The sequence below is a fragment of the Gobio gobio genome (genome assembly GCF_949357685.1).
Source record: "Gobio gobio genome assembly, chromosome: 18".
Classification (NCBI taxonomy): domain Eukaryota; kingdom Metazoa; phylum Chordata; class Actinopteri; order Cypriniformes; family Gobionidae; genus Gobio; species Gobio gobio.
This window is the reverse complement of record NC_137111.1, coordinates 45,145,332-45,167,754: the sequence shown is the minus strand read 5'-3', so window position 1 is coordinate 45,167,754 and position 22,423 is coordinate 45,145,332. Positions and strand designations below refer to the sequence as shown.

Here is a 22,423-nt window from a genome sequence, read left to right as displayed (position 1 = left end):
TTAAACCTCCTCTTTTCCACTTCCTCCCTCCCTCTCTCTCCCTCTCTCTCCCTCTCTCTCTCTCTCTCTGCCTCAGCCCCTCCGGAGTGGAGTGTCATGAATGACCCGGCCTTCAGCCGCAAGCCTCGCTGTGCGAAAGTGGACCGAGCCCAGCACTGCAGCTGTGACGCTGGCTTCCACATGAGCGGCACCTCTGACAACAGCATCTGTCAGGGTAGGCCCATGATTCACAGCGTCAAACAACACATGCAAGGACTTTGGTAGAGACATTTACATTACATTACATTTCTATTTCTTCATTTAGCAGACGCTTTAATCCAAAGCGACTTACAAATGAGGGACTTCGGCATGCATTAAAGCAGTAATATGCTAAACGTATTATTAATAATAATTATAAGATGGCACTTTAGAGGCACTTTAAAGTGTCATAAGTCAGGGATTCCCAAACTTTTTTTGTCATCTGAACCCTTTTCGACCTCATATTGTCCCCCTGAGATTGCAAGGTAATATTTCAATAATTTAACAACACAATCACAGTTCTCTGATGTTGATTAATGGTCACATGAAATGCAGGTAAACAAATAAAATATCTTATTTACGGTTTCATTTTAATTGTTTTTATTTTAAAATGATTTATTTGAATTTGTGATTTAATTTATCAAGAGTTTGGTGTATTTGGTTTTGTTCTCCTCTAAACCACTAGACGGCACAAAACTCACCGCACTTTCCTAAATATCCACGTTTCACGATGCACATGGAAATCGTGGACGGCAATTCAAATTCCAAGTTGAGCTAATTTTATCCAATGTTATATGTTTATGTAACAAATGTTAATCGCTAAAATTACTGAATGTATTTTGAGAAAAAGGTCTTGTTAATGAGTTTTGTTCAAGGTAATTAAATCAACAGTTTTTCAAAGAAAATGTGAAAGTATAGCATTTGGGGTAAAAAGCACCCCTGCTGTTGGAGCTAAAAGGCACAATAACTGGACAATAACTATTATTTATAATTTTTTGTGTCCACCTGCTGCCAAATTATGAAATAAAATGAAAAATATCTAAATCAATAAATTAACATCTGCATTTCAGTAGTAGCATCACTGTTAAAACATATCCATATCCTAAAAATAAATAAAGTAGTTGACCTCACTAATCAACTAGTCATTTTTTAGTGTAAATGTATGTTGTATAAATGATTGTGTATTCTTGTATTATTTGTATTGTTATATACAGTCAGTGTATATATATATATATATATATATATATATATATATATATATATATATATATATATATATATATATATATATATATATATATATATATATATATATATATATAAATAATATTTATAATGAAACCAACATATTTAAAAAATATATACTATTAATCGTATCATATAATAAAATATATTTTATCACATTGTAAATACTGTAAAGCCAAATTAAATTATTATGAGATAGCTTTCAGAATAGTTTTTCTGCCTTTTTAAACTGAACATTTTAATGACCGTATATTTATTGAACAAAAATAAATTATAAAAATAAACAAACTTTGTACAAAAAATGTTTTGTACTATTAGAAAATAGTACAAACTTTGCTGAAGTGATTGTTTTGAACAAGTATCAACTTAGATGTTGTGCAAAACATGGTTATACTTTATTTTACAGTGTCATTGTTACACGTTACATGTAGTTAATGTAGTAATAACTATAAATTATACATAATCACATGCAACTAACCCTAAACCAAACCCTCATTCTAAACCTATAGTAAGTACATGTAGTTAATTATTATTACTCAGTACTTCCATGTACAATAATACTGTAACAAGGACACCTTAAAATAAAGTGTAACCCGCATGTGCTATGTAAGGGATAATGTACATCCAGCCGTACATAACAACCAGATGGATTTACATTATCCCGCTTATTACACGGCTACTTGTCTCTAGTAAATGACACACAAAATATTGTCTTGAGTTTAAATATTTTATTAGCTCTTACGCAAAGAAAAACTTTATCCATTGCTGAAAAGATTTGTTTTTACCATATATGTTTAAATTAATGCTGAAGTCTTCCATTGGTTAAGTGTTTTTCAGTCACAAGATGGCCCGGATGAGCAGTGTGTTATTCACTTTGGCGGTTGTTATCTGGGAATAACATACCGCTGAAATGCGCGATTGACCAATCAGAATCAAGTATTCCACAGAGCCGTGTAATAAGTACTTATTAAAGAAATTACAACAACTGGGTTATAACTACAGTTGGTACTAACGCCTAACCCTAACCCATGTAGTTCCCTCATATTAGCAGTACTTTCTTGGGTACTTTAATTACACATACTGTAAAATAAAGTGCAACCCAAAACATAGGACTTTAGCTGAAGAATTTGTATCAGTATCTGTGTGTGGGGCAAAAGGCCCCTCCCCACCTCACACACTTATATTATTTTTAAACAAAACAAACCACTTTTATGATTTATTTTCCCACATATATTTTTCTGCAATCATGGCAGTACTGTAAAGCACATTTTCCATAAGGTGTGCATTTAGCATTTTATTTATTTTTTGTCTCGTTTCCTTTCGGTCACTCTCTCCTGTCAAATCCACAGCTTTAATCACATGTTGAGTTATTATGTGTGCATGTGCCCAGATGTGAATGAATGTGAGGTGTATAAGGCTGACCGTGGAGGGCCTCTGTGTGGCCATGCCTGTGTAAACGTCCCGGGATCCTACCACTGTTCCTGTCCCACCGGATACAAGCTGCTCGCTGATGGGAGAAGCTGTGAGGGTGAGTGAGAAACATACACTTACAAATAACGGTTCAGATTAGAAGCGTTTTACAGCCTGATGTCACACAGGAAATAGTTCAACTAAAAACAAACACTCTGTCATCGGTTCTTTGCTGAAAGACCCTCTATTTTCAGTTCTTTGAAGCTGAAAATGCAACAGGCAGGACATGCTCTGTAAATGTCTTTTGGACACCTTACAAAGACCTCCAGGGGTAAATGAAGCTGGTAGATGAAGACAAATAGTGAGGATGTGGAGGAAAATCGTTCGAGTCAGTTTTTGGCTGGTAGGTTGGAGGAACGTTTGGAGAGGAAAGGTGAGGGAGTTCTTCTGGCGGGCTTGATATGACTCAATCCTGCAAACGATTTTAGCTTTTGTCAGCAGGGCTTGACATTAACACCTGCCAACCGTGTGTGTATTTCAGCAGTGGCGTGTAAACCAGTCACTCCTACTAGCCACTTTGACAGGTTGAATTTTATATATAATATATACATTTTTCAATTGTAGTTTTTTAAGAGGCAGTGTAGTGTTGTCAAAAATATAGATTTTTCGATACATATCAAAACTGAAATATCTGAAACGCTTCCAATACTCATTTTCCACAGAATAGACACATGACACTAGCCTGGTCCTACCAGACTCTCGTACATTTCATTTGTTCAGAGAGTCTGGCCACTCTCCATTGACAAGCGTTAACTTCCTTGAAGGCGGGTCCTCTGTTAAAGTTTAAAACTATTGGATCTGCCCAGAGCCGTTCTGGATCTGCCATAACAAATCGCCAACATGTCATGCGCCGTTCGCCTTTATTTCTCACATGGAAGTCCGTAAATATAAATGTGCAGCCACCTCAGTGATAAAACCTTGTGCATTCGGATTGTGATTTATTCACAGTTTTGTTTTCGTAAATAACGCCCCAATTCAAATGTTTAAGTGCTTTTCTTCCTTTTATTTATTGAGCGGTGATGAAATATATTGCTCTTGAAAATACTTGCCAGCATTTAAAGAAGTACAAGTCTAGAAATGCATCCAAATTACAGCGAAGCGCAACCGCACGGTGCTCTGCAGGGGTCAAAAAGGATATAAACAGTGAATTTTGAAGTGATATATTCTCGAAAACTCAGAGATGTGGATTCGGACAGCAATTAAATGACCACACGACCTTGGTGTTTGTCTAAAACAGGAGGTCATTCGGCCGGGGATTTTTACACGGACGGCAATCACTGACTAGCCCCTGTAAATGATGACAATACCTCCCGACCGCACGAGAAACAATTACCGGGGCTTCAGCAACTCCTTCACCACTAATGGAGCGAGCTGGAAAATCAAACTTTTCCCGGGACACAATATCATGGCCACCAACAAAACTCAGCAAAGATTGTTCTTGCTCCGGCTTTAACTTCTGGATATTCGGCAGCGGTGCCACAACGGAATGAACGGCTTCGCTCGCATCTTTTGCCGCCATTACTGAACTACATCTCAAACTAGCGCACGACATCAACGTCATCGTTCTCAGACACTCCCTCTGTTCGCTGATTGGACTGGTAAAAATTTGTTCGGAGAAAACCTAAGAATATACCGCAGTCCCAGATGGAGTACTGAAGGAAAATGAAAATTGAGCGGAAGTATGTAGGAGGGCGGAGCCAGGCTAACACGACACCATCGTCTCCTTCTCTCTCTCATCTCTCTGACAGCGAGTGACACACAAACCCGCCTCTACTCACTCGCTCGCTTCATTTGCTCCGAATTAATATTGTTGGTGTTACAGAGCATAATTTTACTCATTCCTGCAGATTTTGTGCTCACACCCAAAGTGTGTGTACATAAAGCCGCCTCTCAGGACTAAATTGGGTTCTTTTTCGCTGCTTTTTGCGCTTAAAAATCAAATACACACAAAATAATGTCAAGATGCCGGTCACAGTCAATTGTGTTTCAAGTGAACATAAACAGTTGAGAAAGAAAACGCATGTGTAACAGTATAATGGATCCGTGCGTCAGGTCTTAAAGTGACGGAAGCCTAATAAACCTGCTGCCAAATTATGAGATAATATTAAAAATATCTATATTGCAGTTTTTCCCCATGGTATCGGTCAAAATTGTGGCCAGTGAAAATGCTTAGTGGCTAGTAACTTTGGAAAAACACAGTGGCTGAGCAAAAAAGTTCATGTCATGCCCTGGTTGTCAATGACGGTCAGTGTTAGGGAGTAAAGTAATAAATAAAAATAAATAAATTTCCGTAGTCGCATCACTGTTTAAAAATATCCTAACTAAAAATAAAGTCTTTTTTTGGATTTTATGTCGTGTAAATGTATGTTATATAAATTAGGGTGTCTTCTTGTGTTATTTGTATTTTTATATACAGTATTATATACTGTGATGTGGGGGTGAACACCAAGTAAAGGGATTGCTCATTGAGGCTATATCATCAGTGGAGAAGGCTTCAGCTGAAGTATCACCGTTATGCAGGGTGGACAGGCTCAACTGAGAACCCTGTGGCAAACGCAGGTGGTGTCCCTTTGAGCCTGGGGTTATGGGCAGCAGCTGCGGCTGGTGTATGGAAGGCAGATGAACTCTGTGGTGACTGGTGAGTCAACGGCTTCCTTACATATAGAAACAATACATTACAGGCATTAGGCAGTTTTTCTGCTTTAGTTTGTGATGAGCTGGCAGACCCCATCGTGTGCACCGGTCGTCCCAGGTTCTCCCATGCCACCGGACTAATGCCATGGCGGCCATGATAGTGGAAAATCTGAGCGCGGTCAACGAATTTCACAAATTTTGCGTTGCTGTCATATCTTTATGATCAATAGCAATGCATCGTCCTCATTGGGATCGATGGACTTCCGAGAGAGAGAGAGAGAGAGTATAATTTAAAATAACTGTTTTCTATGTGAATATATTGTAAAATGTAATTTATTCCTGTGATCAAAGCTGAATTTTCATCATCATTACTCCAGTCTTCAGTGTCACATGATCCTTCAGAAATCATTCTAATATGAGGATTTGCTGCTCAAGAAACATTAATGATTATTATCAATGCTGGAAACAGTTCATATTTTAGTGGAAACCATGAGAAAAAATTGTCAGGATTCTTTGATAAATAGATCAAAAGAATAGATTTGAAATAGAAATCTTTTGTAACATTATAAATGTCTTTACGGTCACTTTTGGTCAATTTAATGCATCCCTGCTGACTAAAGACATCTTTACACAGCAAACGCGGCACAGAAACCAAATCTGAAGCGGCATAAAATCACAAAAAGAAGCATTTACACAGACCGTTTAATGCTTCTCTTTAAGTTCGCGTTCATTTACACTGAATCAAAACCGTTTCAGCATCGCCTTTCATACTAGGAGCTGAGGTGGGTCAGACCACCTTTTATGCGGCATTACATCTTTACAGAGAATTTTGAGCAGACACAGAGCCGATCTGTGTAAAGATGATATAAAAGTACTAATTTCTTTCTTTCAAAATAATGTACAATGATGCAGAAAATTGAAATATGAGATATATGGAACAATGATTATAGAATGATATTGTAAGTATACATAGACTTTAGATATTACACCAGTAATTGAAAGGATCTTGTATGTCAAATGGCTTGTGCCTGTAGTATTTCAACACGTGTGACGCTGTGATACAAAGATGATCTCACTCAGAAATCCAGCCAGGAACACGTCTACGATCACAGACCTGTACGCAAATCAAATTTACAGTCCAAACAAACAGTCCCAACATTTCCAACTCACTATTTTCCTCTATTCTTCTTCCCTCCATTATTCCTCCCCTCTCCACCTCGACTGTCTCCCTTCCCTCCGGGCGCTCCAGATGTGGATGAATGTCTTACACAACAGCACAACTGCAGCCGTGGCACCACCTGTATCAACACCGGCGGAGGTTTCCAGTGCGTTAACCCAGAGTGTCCGCGCCCGCACGGCAACGTCAGCTACGTCAAGACGTCATCTTTGTGAGTGAGCATATGCACACTAAAACTTTGCAGCATACTAACTCAACCTGCTTTACAAACAAAATCATACCATTGGCGAGTGGTGACTTCTGTAATCGGGTACGAGTAAATAAACAGAGCAGCGCATCGGCTTAGGACACACTCAGAGACACAGATCTAAATCAGAGATGACAAATAAGAAACACCATGGCAGGTGTAAGTTAAATGTATGCCAGATGTTTGTAAAGAAAAACTACGCAACGGTAGACTGAACGCGTAATACGCATGTGCATGACGTCATGGTTTTCACAAACTGCATTTTTGTTGTTTGCATGGAGACGGTGTTGTTTTCAGATACTTACACTTTGAATCCTATTTTCAAATGTTTGCGTTTTAAGGCCTCTAAAACACTGTTGCTGTGTAAATGAATGGGTAATATGCATTTATAATACATAATAAGTTTTTAGTTGAAAACAGTAAACAACGTAAATGTAAACAATGGCCCTAAACTCTATTTATGGGTTTCCGTGTTTTCACTGTTATACGCTAGGGGGCGCAATTACGCATCTTCTGAATGAGTACAGAATCTCCTAATCAAAACACTGGTAAAGAAGACGCAAAAAACAAGCGATCGCATGTAAGCAGATGCATATGTAAAATAAAGTGATCATCAACATTAAACATATAAATCAAAACTGAATGAAATGTGGACCCAGGACGAGCTACAGGACTGTGCAAAGTGTTGATGGACTCGATCGACTCCATCTGTGTTTGATCATCGCTCTGAATCTGATCTGGATGTAGTCTTTCACAAAAACAGGATTTTCTCTGCTTTTTGTTCAAAATGTTGCTTTTATATGAAACTTACCCATATTTAAAGGGTTAGTTCACCCAAAAATGAAACTTCTGTCATTAATTACTCACCCTCATGTCGTTGGACACCCGTAAGACCTCCGTTCATCTTCAGAACACAAATGAAGATATTTTAGTTGAAATCCGATGGCTCTGAAAGGCCTCAATTGGCTCAATGCACGGTTCACTCTCAAGACCCTTAAAAGGTACTAAAGACGTCGTTACAAAGTCCATCTCACTACAGTCGTTCTAAAATAACTTTATACTGTAAATCGGCGAGAATAGTTTTTGTGCGCAAAAAAACCCCTAAATAACGACTTATATAGTGATGACCGATTTCAAAACAAGGCATCATGAAGCTTCGAAGCGTTATGAATCAGCGAGTCAAACCGCCAAACTGCTGAAATCACGTGACTTTGGCGATCCAAACCGCTGAATCGACTCACTGATTCATAGCGCTTCGAAGCTTCATGATGGCGTGTTTTGAAATCGGTCATCACTATATAAAGCCCTATTTGCACGGGATTAGTATTATCTGGGGACCTCTGGTGATTTGTAATAATTGCAGTGAATGTCTGTGATCGTAATCCCGTGCAAATCGGCCAAGTCTGTAATTTGTAAAGTAAAAATTCCCCTGCAAATGACCTACCATATTTCGCCGAACACCGAGGTCCTGTGATAATATAAGTCCCGTGCGAATCGGCATCTCTGTGATTTGGCCGGGATTAGGCGGATCGTATATCATTTTTGCAAGGTTTTTGTGTCCTGTGTGCATTTTTATCTTTATCTTTCACAAAGAATGGCGCTAGGCTGCATATAATGCGCACCGTTATGAATTCCCGTGCGGCCGCGCAGATTATACTTTCACTTTAGAATGAGCAATTTGGGAGTAAATTGCTTGAATGGTGTGTTTAATATTATTCTTAATGAAAAACACAAAAACAGAACAGCACAATGACAAACTCGCTTAAATGGGCGCTTTTACATTTAGCTTTGAAACTGAATCTTCCGCCGTATATTGTTATTTTATTGCTCAGTTCAGTTTTTAATTGTAGCGTCTGTTCTCTAACTGAACTAAATTATTTGTATTACTATAAAACAATCAAAATGATATCGATACGACTGTTTATAATTTCATACAGCTATATCTATAACGAAAAAACATTTACAAGTCTTGACATCATATCCGGGAGATAGTCAGTAAATTAGAGTAAAATCACAGGCTTTGCTTATCCCGTGCGAATGCGCCGCGCAAAATTCAGATGTGGGGGAGTAATTTCTGAATCACACAAGGTCCCCAGATAATACTAATCCTGTGCGAATAGGGCTAAAGTCGTTATTTAGGTTTTTTTTGCTCACAAAAACTATTCTCGTCGATTTATAAAGTTATTGTAGAACCGCTGTAGTGAGATGGACTTTGTAACAACGTCTTTAGTAGCTTTTATGGGTCTTGAGAGTGTAAAGTGCATTGTGCCAATGGAGGACTTTCTGAGCGATCGGATTTCAACTAAAATATCTTCATTTGTGTTCCGAAGATGAACGGAGGTGTCCAACGACATGAGGGTAAGTCATTAAAGACAGAACTTTAATTTTTGGGTGAACTAACCCTTTAAGTGTTGATAAAAAAAGGAATGCATGAAGCTAGAATAAAACAGGTTTGTTTAAAAGCAGAGGGTAAAGCTCTTTCTTTTGATATATTGCATGCTCAGATATATTCATACAACAAAATATTCTATGGGCCATTACATTTTTGTGAAAATGATCAAAAACCCTGGCGGTGGCTTGCAACTTTTTTTTTTAAAAACACTGGCGGGGAAAGATTTAAGAATAATATGCATACAGGAATATTGGCTAAATTAGTCCATTTTAATTTGAGATAAAATCATTTGTAATAAATACCTATTGATATTTTCAACTATATCTGAGTGATAAAATATAATCATCAAGAAAAAGAAGTAAAGTGTGACTTGATTGGATCATGAAAAGTGGGGTTTACATACTAGAATGGAAATTGTAAAAAATGTAAAAATGCAAAAATGACTTTTGAGGTTTTTTCACACAGCTAATAATTCAGTTCTGTGGAATAATTTGTTAACTAACCCTCATGCTGTTTCAAACCTTATATATATATAATTCATACATTATAAACATATGTTATATACACACTAACTGGCCACTTTGCTAGTACCGGGTTGGACCCCCTTTTGCTTTGTGATCTGCCTTAAGTCTTCATGGCATTGATTCAACAAAGTGCTGGAAACATTCCTCAGAGATTTTGGTCCATATTGACCTGTGATCATCACACGGTCACAGCAGATTTGTCGGCTGCACATCCATGATGCGAATCTCCCATTCCAGCACATCCCAAAGCTGCTCTATTGAGATCTGATGACTGTGGAGGCTGTTTGAGTTTAGTGAACTCACTGTCATGTTCAAGAAACCAGTTTGAGATGATTTGAGCTTTGTGACATGTGCGCCATCAGAAGATCAGAACACTGTGGTCATAAGGGGATGGACATGGTCAGCAACAATACTCAGGTAGACTGTGGTGTTTAAACGATGATCAATTGGTACTAAGAGGCCTAAAGTGTGCCAAGAAAATATCCAACACACCATTACCTTAGCCTGAACTGCTGATACAAGACCAGATAGATCCATGCTCTCATGTTGTTTACGCCAAATTCTGACCCTGCCATCTGAATGTCGCAGCTGAAATCAAGACTCATCAGACCAGGCAATGTTTTCCCAATCTTCTCCGGTCCAGTTTTGAAGATCCCGTGTGAATTGCCGCCTCAGTTTCTGTTCTCATCTGACAGGAGTGGATGTGTTGACGTGTTAAGGTTGGATGTGTTGAGCGTTCAGAGATGCTCTTCTGCAGACCTCAGCTGAGACGAGTGCTTATTTGAGTCACTGTTGCCTTTCTATCAGCTGAACCAGTCTGGCCACTGGATACTTTCTCTTTTTCGGACCATTCTCAGTAAACCCTAGAGATGGTTGAGTGTGAAAATCCCAGTAGATCAGCAGTTTGTGAAATACCAGCACGTCTGGCACCAACAGCCACGTTCAAAGTCTCTTAAATCCCCTTTCTTCCCCATTCTGATGCTCAGTTTGAACTTCAGCAGGTCGCCTTGACCATGGCTGCGTCCGAAACCTGGAAAATGCTGCCTTCGGAGGACACATTTCAAGGCAGGAAGGCACCAAGGCACGTCCGAATCTAATGTTAGCTTGACTTCTGTGTCCTGAGAGACCTTCATCTGATCGATTTTTGAAGGCAGCATTTATGTATCCTTCGCTGCCTTTGATATCCCACAATCCTGTGCTTTCCATTCTGTGACAGTTGAGCTGGAAAAAAAAGATGGCGTCCGAAAGTTGCGTTTGCTGGTCAGTTTGTGTGTAAATGTGCGCTTTTGATGTTATTTCTAGTGAGAAATTACTAATGTAGTAATTAAATATGTGTTTAGTTCTCACTAGGGTTGGGTACCGAAACCCGGTGCCATACCTTTATGACCGGTATGTACCAGACCGAATCAGAACGCAGATTTCGGTGCCTCATTTCGGTGCCACTTAAAATCAAACGTGCTTTCGCGCTTTGGCTTGATAATCATTATATAGTGACTATACAGTTTACTCTATTCCTCTCCCAGTTCAGCACGTCACTTACTTTCATGTATTTCGTGAGATGAAGATACATGTATGTGATGTAAATCCGACAGATCCGATTCTCTGAGGCGCAAACTAACGTGGCGCCGCCCATCGCGCAGTATAGATCAACTAACACACATATTTGAAAATCAGAATATCAGATAGTTCATGACATAGTTAGAAAGTTTGTGAATATTTTGATTAAAAAAGAAAAAGCGAAATAAACCCGATACAGCTGAGTGAGCTGTCATACAGCGCTATTGTAGCAGCTGTGTGTCATGTGAGAAGCATGACGCGTCTCCATGGAAACAATAAGGTGATGCGCTCTAAAATATTTAGCCAGAGAATATGGTCATATTTCTGCAAAATAAAGCTAAAGCTTGAAGCTGGTTTGTAGCATACCAAGAATACAGACTACTGCTGTTATTACTGTATTTAGAGTTAAATTAGGCCTATTGTAGTTGGGTTAGGTGGCTTTAGTTTTACTGTGAATTTGTTATGTAAATTTTGTTTTGTATTTATTTATATTTACATATTTAAGTATACTTTAAACTTGTAATAAATTGTTCAATTTAAATAATAATAATAAAAAATCAATAAAAAGCCATTCTTTAATCTCATCCACCTCGTTTTGTGGCTCTTTTTTTAAAGTATCAGTTCAGGCACCGGTACCATTTTAAAAGTATCAGTTCAGGCACCGGTACCATTTTAAAAGTATCAGTTCAGGCACCGGTACCATTTTAAAAGTATCGGTTTGGCACCGGTATCGGAAAAAACCCAAACGATACCCAACCCTAGTTCTCACTAAAGCTCTCTCTATTTTGCTGTAGATCATTAAACGTTTACACTGACTAAGAAGTCTGTCCGAAATCAGTTTCGTGAGGTGCCTTCATGCACAAATGCCTTTCGGACGCCTAGAGTTGCTGCCATGTGATTGGCTGATTAGATCTTTGCCTTAACGAGCAGTTGAACAGGTGTATCTGATAAAGTGTCCAGCGAGTGTTATAATTCTACCAGCACACAGGTTTGGAATGACATGAGGGTGAGTAAATAATGTTAGAATTATCGGGATGACCGAGCAATGCGTGTTGTTCAGCTTGTGTTTCCATAGCAAACACACACACACACACACACACACACGTGTCTCCTGGGGGCCAATGCCTCCTCTAAATCACTTGCCACTAGCTTGCGGTGTGATTTAAGTGGGCTACAATCATTTGTTTTTCTTGCATGACACTTTTATGCTTGTTTATTATGTAAGATGTTTTTTTAAGCTGTGAATGGGCCCTTTGTGTCCTGCTATTAAATGAGGCTGTGATCTGTGACTCACTAAACCTTGAAGTTTTAGGCACACATTTAGGCTACTCTGGAACCGCACCGGAAATATTTACAATCATAACTGTGGCATAGTTCATGTTAAGATGTTGTGCATCTTGAATAGATCAATACTGAAAAGAAACCTTTAGCTGGTTAGCACGGCCCAGTTCATCCCTGCTGGTAGATGCTGGTAACTACTACTTCTGAAAGCAAAACATTGTTTTTTCCATTTCCGTTCCATTTTCCCACACAAGGAAAATCATGCTTTGGTAAATCGAAATTTTGAGAAAAAAGTTTAAATTATTAGAAAAAGTCGAACTTCTGACATGCTACATCATAATTAATTTTTTTTCATAATTATGACAAGTCAATTATGAGATACAAAAATAAAATTGACATTTTGACTTTTATCTCATAATTAGCATGTTAGCATGTCACATTTCATAAGTTATAATTAAGAAATACAAAGTCATAAAAATTGTCATAATTATTAGAAAAAGTCAAATTTATGACATGCTAAATTATAATGACATTATGAGAGTTACAATTATGATACTAAATAAAATTGACATTTTGACTTCTTATAATTATGACTCAAAATTTGTGTCAATGAGATATTCATAATTATTAGAAAGTCAAATGTATGACCTACTATACTAATGAAATAAAGAGTCATAATTATGAGGAAAAAGTTAAAATTATGACGTCAATTATTATACAAAAATAAAATTGACTTTTATCATAATTATGACTTGGCATTTAAAAAAAATGTAATGTGTAATTGACATACAAAGTCATAATAATGAGATAAAAGCCATAATTATGAGATGAGTCATAAATAAAAAAATTATGAGATACAAAAATAAAATTGACATTTTGACTTTTATCTCATAATTAGCATGTCAAATTTCATAAGTTATAATTATGAAATACAAAGTCATAAAAATTGTCATAATTATTAGAAAAAGTAAAAATTTTAAATATGAATTATCGAAATTGAGAAAAAGTTACAATTATAAGAAAAAGTTGACATGCTACATCATAATTTTGTTTTTTTCATAATTATGACAAGTCAATTATGAGATACAAAAATAAACATTTTTACTTCTCATAATTAGCATGTCAAATTTCATAAGTTATAATTATGAAATAGTCATAAAATTTTCTATAATTATTAGAAAGTAAAATTTTAAATATGAATTATAGTAATGAGAAGTCATTATAAGTTACAATTATGATACAAAATAAAATTGACATTTTGACATCTCATAATTATGACTGTCAAAATTTGTGTCACTGAGATAGTCATAATTATTAGAAAGTCAAATGTATGACCTACTATACTTCACAATGAGATAAAGAGTCATAATTAAGAGGAAACAGTTAAAACTATGAAGTCAATTATTATACAAAAATAAAATAGACTTTTATCATAATTATGACTTGGCATGTAAAAAACATTTTTTTGATTGACATACAAAGTCATAATAATGAGATAAAAGCCATAATTATGAGATGAGCCATAAATATGCGAAAAAGATACAATTATGACAAGTCAATTATGAGACACAAAAAATAAAGTTGACTTTTATCTCATAATTATGACTTAGTAAGTCAAAATTATTTATTAGTTATAATTATGAGATATTATTATTAGGAGATACAATTAGGAGATACAAAGTCAAAATTATGACAAACATTTTTGTAATAATTCTGACCATGTAATTTAGACTTTTTATCTCATAAGAACAGCACGTCATATTTTCGGCATGTCATATTTTTGACTTAAGTCAAAATTATGACATACTGACTTAATATGTCAATATTTTTATATCACCAAAGCACTGATGTAGCGGAAATGGGATTTTGAATGGATTTCATATTGAAAAGTAGCCAAAGCCATGTATTCTGACATTTTCTTTTGCAAGCAACATATAAATCACAAATACTGTATTTCATTATAAAACAGTATATATTTTATCATTATTAGTACATATATATATATGCCAGATAGATGCAGTGGCATGAAAAAGTATGTGAACCGCTTACAGAATCTGTGAACATGGGACTAATTTTAACTAAATAAGAGGGATCATACAAAATGCATGTTATTTTTATTTAGTACTGTCCTGAATAAGATATTTTACATAAGAAATGTTTACAGATAGTCCACAAGACAAAAAAATAGCTGAATTTATTAAAATAACCCTGATAAAAAGTTTCTGAACCATTGATTCTCAGTGCTGTGTGTCGTTCTCTGATGATCCACGGCTGTGTGTGTGTGTGTGTGTGTGTGTGTGTCGTTCCCTGATGATCCACGGCTGTGTGTGTGTGTGTGTCGTTCCCTGATGATCCACGGCTGTGTGTGTGTGTGTGTGTGTGTGTGTGTGTGTGTGTGTCGTTCCCTGATGATCCACGGCTGTGTGTGTGTGTGTGTGTGTGTGTGTCGTTCCCTGATGATCCACGGCTGTGTGTGTGTGTGTGTGTGTGTGTGTGTCGTTCCCTGATGATCCACAGCTGTGTGTGTGTGTGTGTGTGTGTGTGTGTGTGTCGTTCCCTGATGATCCACGGCTGTGTGTGTGTGTGTGTGTGTGTGTGTGTGTGTGTGTGTGTGTGTGTGTGTGTGTGTGTGTGTGTGTGTGTCGTTCCCTGATGATCCACGGCTGTGTGTGTGTGTGTGTGTGTGTGTGTGTCGTTCCCTGATGATCCACGGCTGTGTGTGTGTGTGTGTGTGTGTGTGTGTGTGTGTGTCGTTCCCTGATGATCCACAGCTGTGTGTGTGTGTGTGTGTGTGTGTGTGTCGTTCCCTGATGATCAATGGCTGTGTGTGTATTTTGTGATGGTTGTTCTTGAATCTTGTTTGTCCTGAGCAGTTAAACTGCTCCGTGTTCTTCAGAAAAATCCTCCGGCTCCTGTACATTCTTCAGTTTTCCAGCATCTTTTGCATATTTGATCCCTCTCCAGCAGTGACTGCATGATTTTAAGATCCATCTTTTCACACTGAGGACGATTGAGGGACTTAAACATTCACTGATGCTCCAGAAGGAGAAACAACGCATTAAGAGCCGGGGGTGAAAACTTTTGAACAGGATGAAGATGTCCACATTTTTCTTATTTTGGTTAAATATAATTTTTTTTCATTTAGTACTGCCCTTCAGAAGCAACAGAAGATACTTGCATGTTTCACGGAAGACAAATTAAGTACAATTTACCTTGATTTTCAAATTCAACCCCCCGGCTCTTAATGCGTCGTGTTTTCTTCTGGAGCTTCAGTGAATGCTTGAACATTTTTTAGTAGTTGTGTTTGAGTCCCTCAATCGTCCTCAGTGTGAAAAGATCTTAAAATCATACACTCATTGCTGGAGAGGGATCAAATGTGCAAAAGAGGCTGGAAAACTGAAGAATTTGCAGGAACTGGAGGATTTTTCTGAAGAACATTGATCAGTTTAACTGCTCAGGACAAACAAGAGACTCAAGAACAAACACACACACAGCCGTGGATCATCAGGCACTGAGAATCAATGGTTCAGAAACTTTTTATCAGGTTTATTTTAAAGCTACACTGTGTAACTTTTTTAGTTTATTCTTAGCTAAAAACACTTAGTTCTTTCAAAAATATATGTGCTCATTAATGTATATTTACTTCTTTCAAGTAATAAAGTATTCTCGTAATATGCGTTCGAACGCGGGTCGCCATGTTGCCCCTCCATCTTGAAAGTACATTAGCCAAAGAGGGACATACCTTTTCGCGTTTTAACACTCGATGGCACCGTGTCGAATGTGGACGAGGTCGAACTGGAAGCCATGTTAATCTTGGACTAAATCGGCCACCGTAGGAGTTAAAACGAAATCGGAATTGAGAGGAACAGAAACTAATATACACTGGATGGTCATATACCTTTTCACCACTAGATGGGGGAAAATATCACACAGTGTAGCTTTAATAAATTCAGCAATTTTTTTGGCCTTGTGGACTATATGTAAAAATGTTTATGTAAAATATCTTATTCAGGACAGTACTAAATAAAAAAATAACATGCATTTTATATGATCCCTCTTATTTAGTTCAAATTAGTCCCATTTTCACAGATTCTGCAAGCGGTTCACATACTTTTTCATGCCACTGTTTGTGCCAGATTTGAGTGTGTGCAGTTTTGGAGCAGATGAGTTAAATGTTCTGTCGTCCACCACAGCCAGTGTGAAAGGAACCCCTGTCCCATGGAGAGCCGCTCCTGTCCGCTTGCCGCGAAGACCATTTCTTACCACTACCTGTCTCTGCCGTCCAACCTGCGAACCCCGGCCACCCTGTTCCGCATGGCCACCGCGACCGCTCCGGGCCGGCCGGGTCCGGACAGCCTCCGCTTCGGCATCGCGGGCGGGGGGGAGGCCCGGAGCATGTTCGTGATGCAGCGCTCCGACCGTCAGACCGGAGAGCTGATCCTCGTCCAGCCCATGCGAGGCCCTCAGGAGCTCAGCGTGGAGGTGGAGATGTCCGAGTACGCCGACCGCACCTTCCAAGCCAAACATCTGGCACGGGTCCACCTTCTGATTTCACCTCACGAGTTCTGAAGAGAGCCCGCTTGCTGTCTAAATCCAGAGTTGATGTTTAGACTCCAAGAGGAAAGAATGTTTTCCTTGTTGCTGAAGCTGAATGATAGAGTTGTTCTCAGAGGCGGCTCGGATTTTGACGTTGGGATGGCGCAAAAATATGGAGAGTCATCCTCATATGGAAGTCGATTATTATTTTAAGTTAATAACTAAAGAAAACTGCTTTTGCTTTACCTGGGGCCGGTTGCATAAACTGCTTAGGCTAGTCTTAAAAGTCAGTCGTCTATTTTTTTCTTCAAGACTGTTCTTAACTTTTTAAAGTCAGTTACATAAAAATTTAGATTGGTCTAATTTGAATCAGAAAAGTAAGACTGATAACCTCTTGACTAATTGCTAGTGTGTCAAATGAGTTCTTAAGACACGGTCTAAACATAATGGCTAGGTTTCTGCAACTGGCCCCTGCTGGTATGTTCGAGGTTAAAGGTGAAGCGTGTCGTTAAAATACTTTCTCTCATCACAGTTTAAAATACATTTATATGTTTTTTAAATCCAATCTAAGACATGCACAGATCAAATTAATGCTCTGTGTCCTATACGATCACAAAATAAAGCACGTATTCTTTTACTTGCTGTAATTAAAGCGCTTTATCATATCAATGTAAAGATTAATAATCACATTAGGCCATTTCACGATTCCTGTTTTTCCATCCTCTTAAATGATAATTAAGACGTTTGTTATACCATTTTAGATATTTAACTTTCCGTTTGGTGTCACAAATGACACACTTCACCTCTGACACAAGAAATACAGTAATGGCCAAACATCAAACATGCAGGGGTTTTTATGTGTTAAGCAATAAAGGTTGATGTAAGTGGAAAAATAGTACAGGAAAGTGTATTATGCACATGTAGAAGAAAAAGAAGGGATTAAAGGGATAGTTCACCCGAAAATGAAAATTAGCCCACCCCTCAAGCAATGTTCCCTCTAATTTCTTTTCTCTATTGGGCGGACATTTTGTTCACCTGAGCAAAAACATTCTTTACCTGTACAGCGTACATAAACGCACACAAAAAAGTGGTTTCATCATGCGGTTATACCTTTTAACTTTAATGTGCCATTTCTATTTTATTTAACCTTTGATGTAACTTAAATAGAAAAATCAAATAAAAACCAGTTAATTCAGAAGTCACTAAATGAAGCACATTTTACAGTGCTGTTAACTGTAGTCTTCTTTACCAAGAAATACTATTAAAATCTCCCCCAGGACAGTTCAATTCTTTATAATATAATATGAAAATAATTAAGCTGTTACACTGAGATGGTTCTTCATGTGTTTTTGTACAGTCATTTATTGGCGACAGGCAGCATTAAACCATCCATAATAAATGTTTGTTTATTGCTTATGAATTTCCAAGATTTTCTATATCAGGGGATCCCAATTCTTTATTAGGCTTACACTATAATACAATTATAATAGCCTATAATATAAAAATGATTGTATATTATATCAGATTAAATGCTTCAATTTGTTTAAAAAAAAAACTAACTGCAGTAATTAAATAGAGCTAAATATGTTCCAGGGAACATGTGAACTCTTTTATAGTTATCTAAACATCACTGAAACCCAAACCACACACACATCTATTTAAACTAATGTGTATTACTTTTGTGTTTAGAGTTTGCACGCTACACTTGTGTGTGTAACTGTAAATGTCTGTTTTGTTAGTGCTGTGTCCATCATGTGTTATTTCCAGCACTTAATCAAGCCACTCTTCTTTAAAACATGATGAGGTTTTATTCCACATCTTTGCGTTTGTCGTTGCCTCTCATTTTGAGCTATTTGGACCGCAAACACGACTCACTGACAATCATTGTCTTTCTATGAAACCTGTAAACCGCATCCACCGGTTGTAACATGATAGTGATACTAACTCTATAGCAGTAGAACAGAGCACTACAATTATTTCTCATTTAACCCTCTGGGGCTCTTCGGTAATTTCTGACCCGAATTTTTTAAAATTAAAATCGTAGCTTCATCGGAATGGTCGGAAAAAAACTCACACACACAAAAACACAATTAGCTTTTGAAAGGGCACGCGTTAATTTGTGTGTATGTGTGTGTGTTTTGCACTCTTGATGTGTTAGAGATTCACCCCTTTACTGTTGAGTCCTTTTTTCTGCATCCTGGCTGATTTGTAGATTGTATGCACAAAAAAACTAATTTTCCATTAATTTCCTATGGGGGTCATTTTTGACCCGAAGGTCCTGAGTGTGACTATTTTTTTTTACGACCACTTAGACTTTTCAAATCCTGTCCCTGTTTTTTTGGGTGTTCATATACCAAGTACCAATAAAGTCACCAAGTTTCGGACCATTCCGATGAAGCTACGATTTTTTAATTTCTTTTTATAAAACGCAAGATCCACTATAGTGGTAAAAATGTGCTATTGCGTGATAAAAATGCTCAATGTGTCCACCGGATGGCACCGATCTCATTTAAAAAATTGCTTTCATGAGGCCTAGGCTTGATTCTAAAATGAAATACAGCTTTAATAAAAAAAAATATATATTTTATAGATATACATTTTTTATTATATTCAATGGGAAAAAATGGGTCATAATTATTGCATAAATATTCATTATAAATCATAAAATTATCTCAAAACACCAAAAAAGAAAAAATATTATTGAACAAAAATATATTTCATTGATTTTACTCAAATCTTTTTTATCTTAATCCCGCCCTCCGGGTCATTTTTGACCCGAAGGTCCTGAGTGTGACCCATAAATGAAGAACCCCAGAGGGTTAAACTATAATCAAATGGATTTCTCCCCACATTTCGCGTCTGTGTCTATCGTCTGCGCGGCATTTTATTCTTTCTGTGCGGCCGCGCACGCGTGCAGCTTAGTGGGAACATTGCCCTCAAGTCATCCTAGGTGTATATGACTTTCTTCTTTCAGACGAATACAATCAGAGTCATATTAAAAATGTCCTGGCTCTTCCAAGCTTTATAATGGCAGTGAATGGCAGCCCAAAGCACAACTGACGCGACGATGACGTTGGACGTTTTGAACTGCGCGAGGCATAACACTTTCTGTGTAAGTTGAATACGGAAGGTGGTCCACCGGAAGCTAGATATTTTACTTTATAATGTTTTAAATGTGGTTATTTTTCTTACACAAACGCATCGATTCACTTCAGAAGCCCCCCGGAGCCGTGTGGAGCAGTTATATGAAGGATAGATGCACTTTTAAAATGGATGGACACACTTTTTTGAGCTTCGATTTTGGCCTGCCATTCACTCCCATTATAAAGCTTGGATTAGCCTGGACATAACTACACCTAGGATGGCTTGAGGATGAGTAAATCATGGGGTCATTTTCATTTTTGGGTGCACTATCCCTTTAACTACAAGGAGAGCTTTATGGAAAAGAACATGTGACCGTGTTCAAGCGCTAGAGAATGAAAGTCTAAAGACCATCAGCTTCAGTAAAGTTAATTTCAGCTTGTAAATATGCAGTCAATGAGGTCTAAACAGACTGAAATGAACAACAGCACTTCTCAGCATCTACCTACATGACAAATGGCCTGTTTTTAATTATCGTTCCTTTATGTTTGTTGGATGTTTTATAATAAGATCAACCAGTATGATATATTGCTCTTCATGTCTGCTGCTCATGCTAGTGTATATCAGGATATTGAAATCAATGGCTGTTTCACACATAATTGTGATTTATTTCTGTCTTCACACGAGTGTTGAACGGTTCTTAATTAAAGTCAGAAATTCCATTTTTTTTCCTGTTTTGACTCGGTTTTTTTCTGGTTTCTTTGATCCTCCACAGAAATATCTAACAATCAACTGATTTTGGGGTCACTAACTTTTTCTTTATTTTTATAAATTAATATTTTTGTTCAGCAAGGACGCATTAAATTGATCAAAAGTGACAGTAAAGACATTTATAATGTTACAAAACAGAATTGTGCATAATATTTTTTTTGTTTAAAATAGAGACCACAATTCTCAAAATAGACCAAATCACCTTCTATTTTGATCGCTACCATAGACATTGTTGTTTATTTATTTATTTAAATGCTGGTCTTTTAATCTTTCTATTCATCAAAAAATCCTGAAAAAATATATGGTTTCCACAAAAATATGAAGCAGCACATCTGTTTTCAACATTGATAATAATCAGAAATGTTTCTTGAGCAGCAAATCATCATATTTGAATGATTTCTGAAGGATCATGTGACACTGAAGACTGGAGTAATGATGATAATTATGGCAATCATAATAATGAGAAAATAATTATGAGAAAGTTAAAATGATGACGTCAATTACGAGATACAGAAAAAAAAAATTACATTTCGACTTTTATCATAAATATTTTTGACTTAGTATGTCAAAATTTTCATACAATATAATTATGACATACTAAGTTAATTAGGAGATACAAAGTCAAAATTATGACACAAACATTTCTGTAATAATTTTGACTTTATGTTGTTATTTTGATTTGTTTTTTCATCTCGTAATTTAAACTTTTATCAATTTCAACTTTATCTAAATGACACCCTATCATATTTTGGGCTTTTTGGGGGGGGGGGGGGGGGTCAAAATTAAAAGGTCAAAATTATGACATACTATGACTTAATATGTCAATATTTCTATATTTATGAATATTTCATAATTATGATTTCTCAAAGCATGATTTATTTCTTATGTTGCTGAAATTGGCTGATTTTGAACGGAAATTGTCGGAAATGGGATTCCGTATTGAAAAGTAGCCATTATTCTTTCTGACAGATTATTTTGCCAGCAACATATAAATCACAAACACATCACGTGACACTGAAGACTGGAGTAATGATGCTACAAATTCAGATTTGATCACAGGAATAAATTATATATTTCATTTATAAAAAATAAATGTTTGATCAAATAAATGTGGCCTTGGTGAGTAGAAGACACTGCTTTCAAAAACATTAAAACATCTTACTGACTCCCACTTCACGACAGGAACAATCTCATATTTTTGGTTTAAATGAGGATTGAAAAGGCCAAAATCAATGGAATTTTTTGCTAATTCTCTCCAAAATCAAATATGAAGCTCCATCACGTGACGACGAACATGACCTTAAAAATTAGAGGAATGCCAAGGACAATAACAATCAGGAAATTAAAGAGTCCTCAATGTGTTTTTCAATTACGTGTTTGCTCGAAAAAGAAAAGGAAAGTAATGTTGACCACATGTGGTTGCCCACCCCCTTCTCTCTCTCTTAACTTGCAATAAGAAGATCAAAAGAACCACAAGCTTCCAGAAGCAC

General features: G+C 37.0%; 1 protein-coding gene across 1 annotated transcript in view; it reads left to right on the top strand.

Annotated features, from left to right (window-relative positions):
• The window catches only part of fbln7 (fibulin 7), a 38,385-nt gene extending 20,143 nt beyond the window's left edge, over window positions 1-18,242 (top strand). Inside the window, exons 5-8 of the mRNA XM_079843588.1 lie at window positions 77-214; window positions 2,654-2,791; window positions 6,617-6,755; window positions 16,739-18,242. Of these exons, the coding sequence (XP_079699714.1) occupies window positions 77-214; window positions 2,654-2,791; window positions 6,617-6,755; window positions 16,739-17,114 (791 nt within the window). The 3' untranslated portion in view covers window positions 17,115-18,242. The remainder of the gene's footprint in view (window positions 1-76; window positions 215-2,653; window positions 2,792-6,616; window positions 6,756-16,738) is intronic.
• Window positions 18,243-22,423: the final 4,181 nt, after the last annotated feature.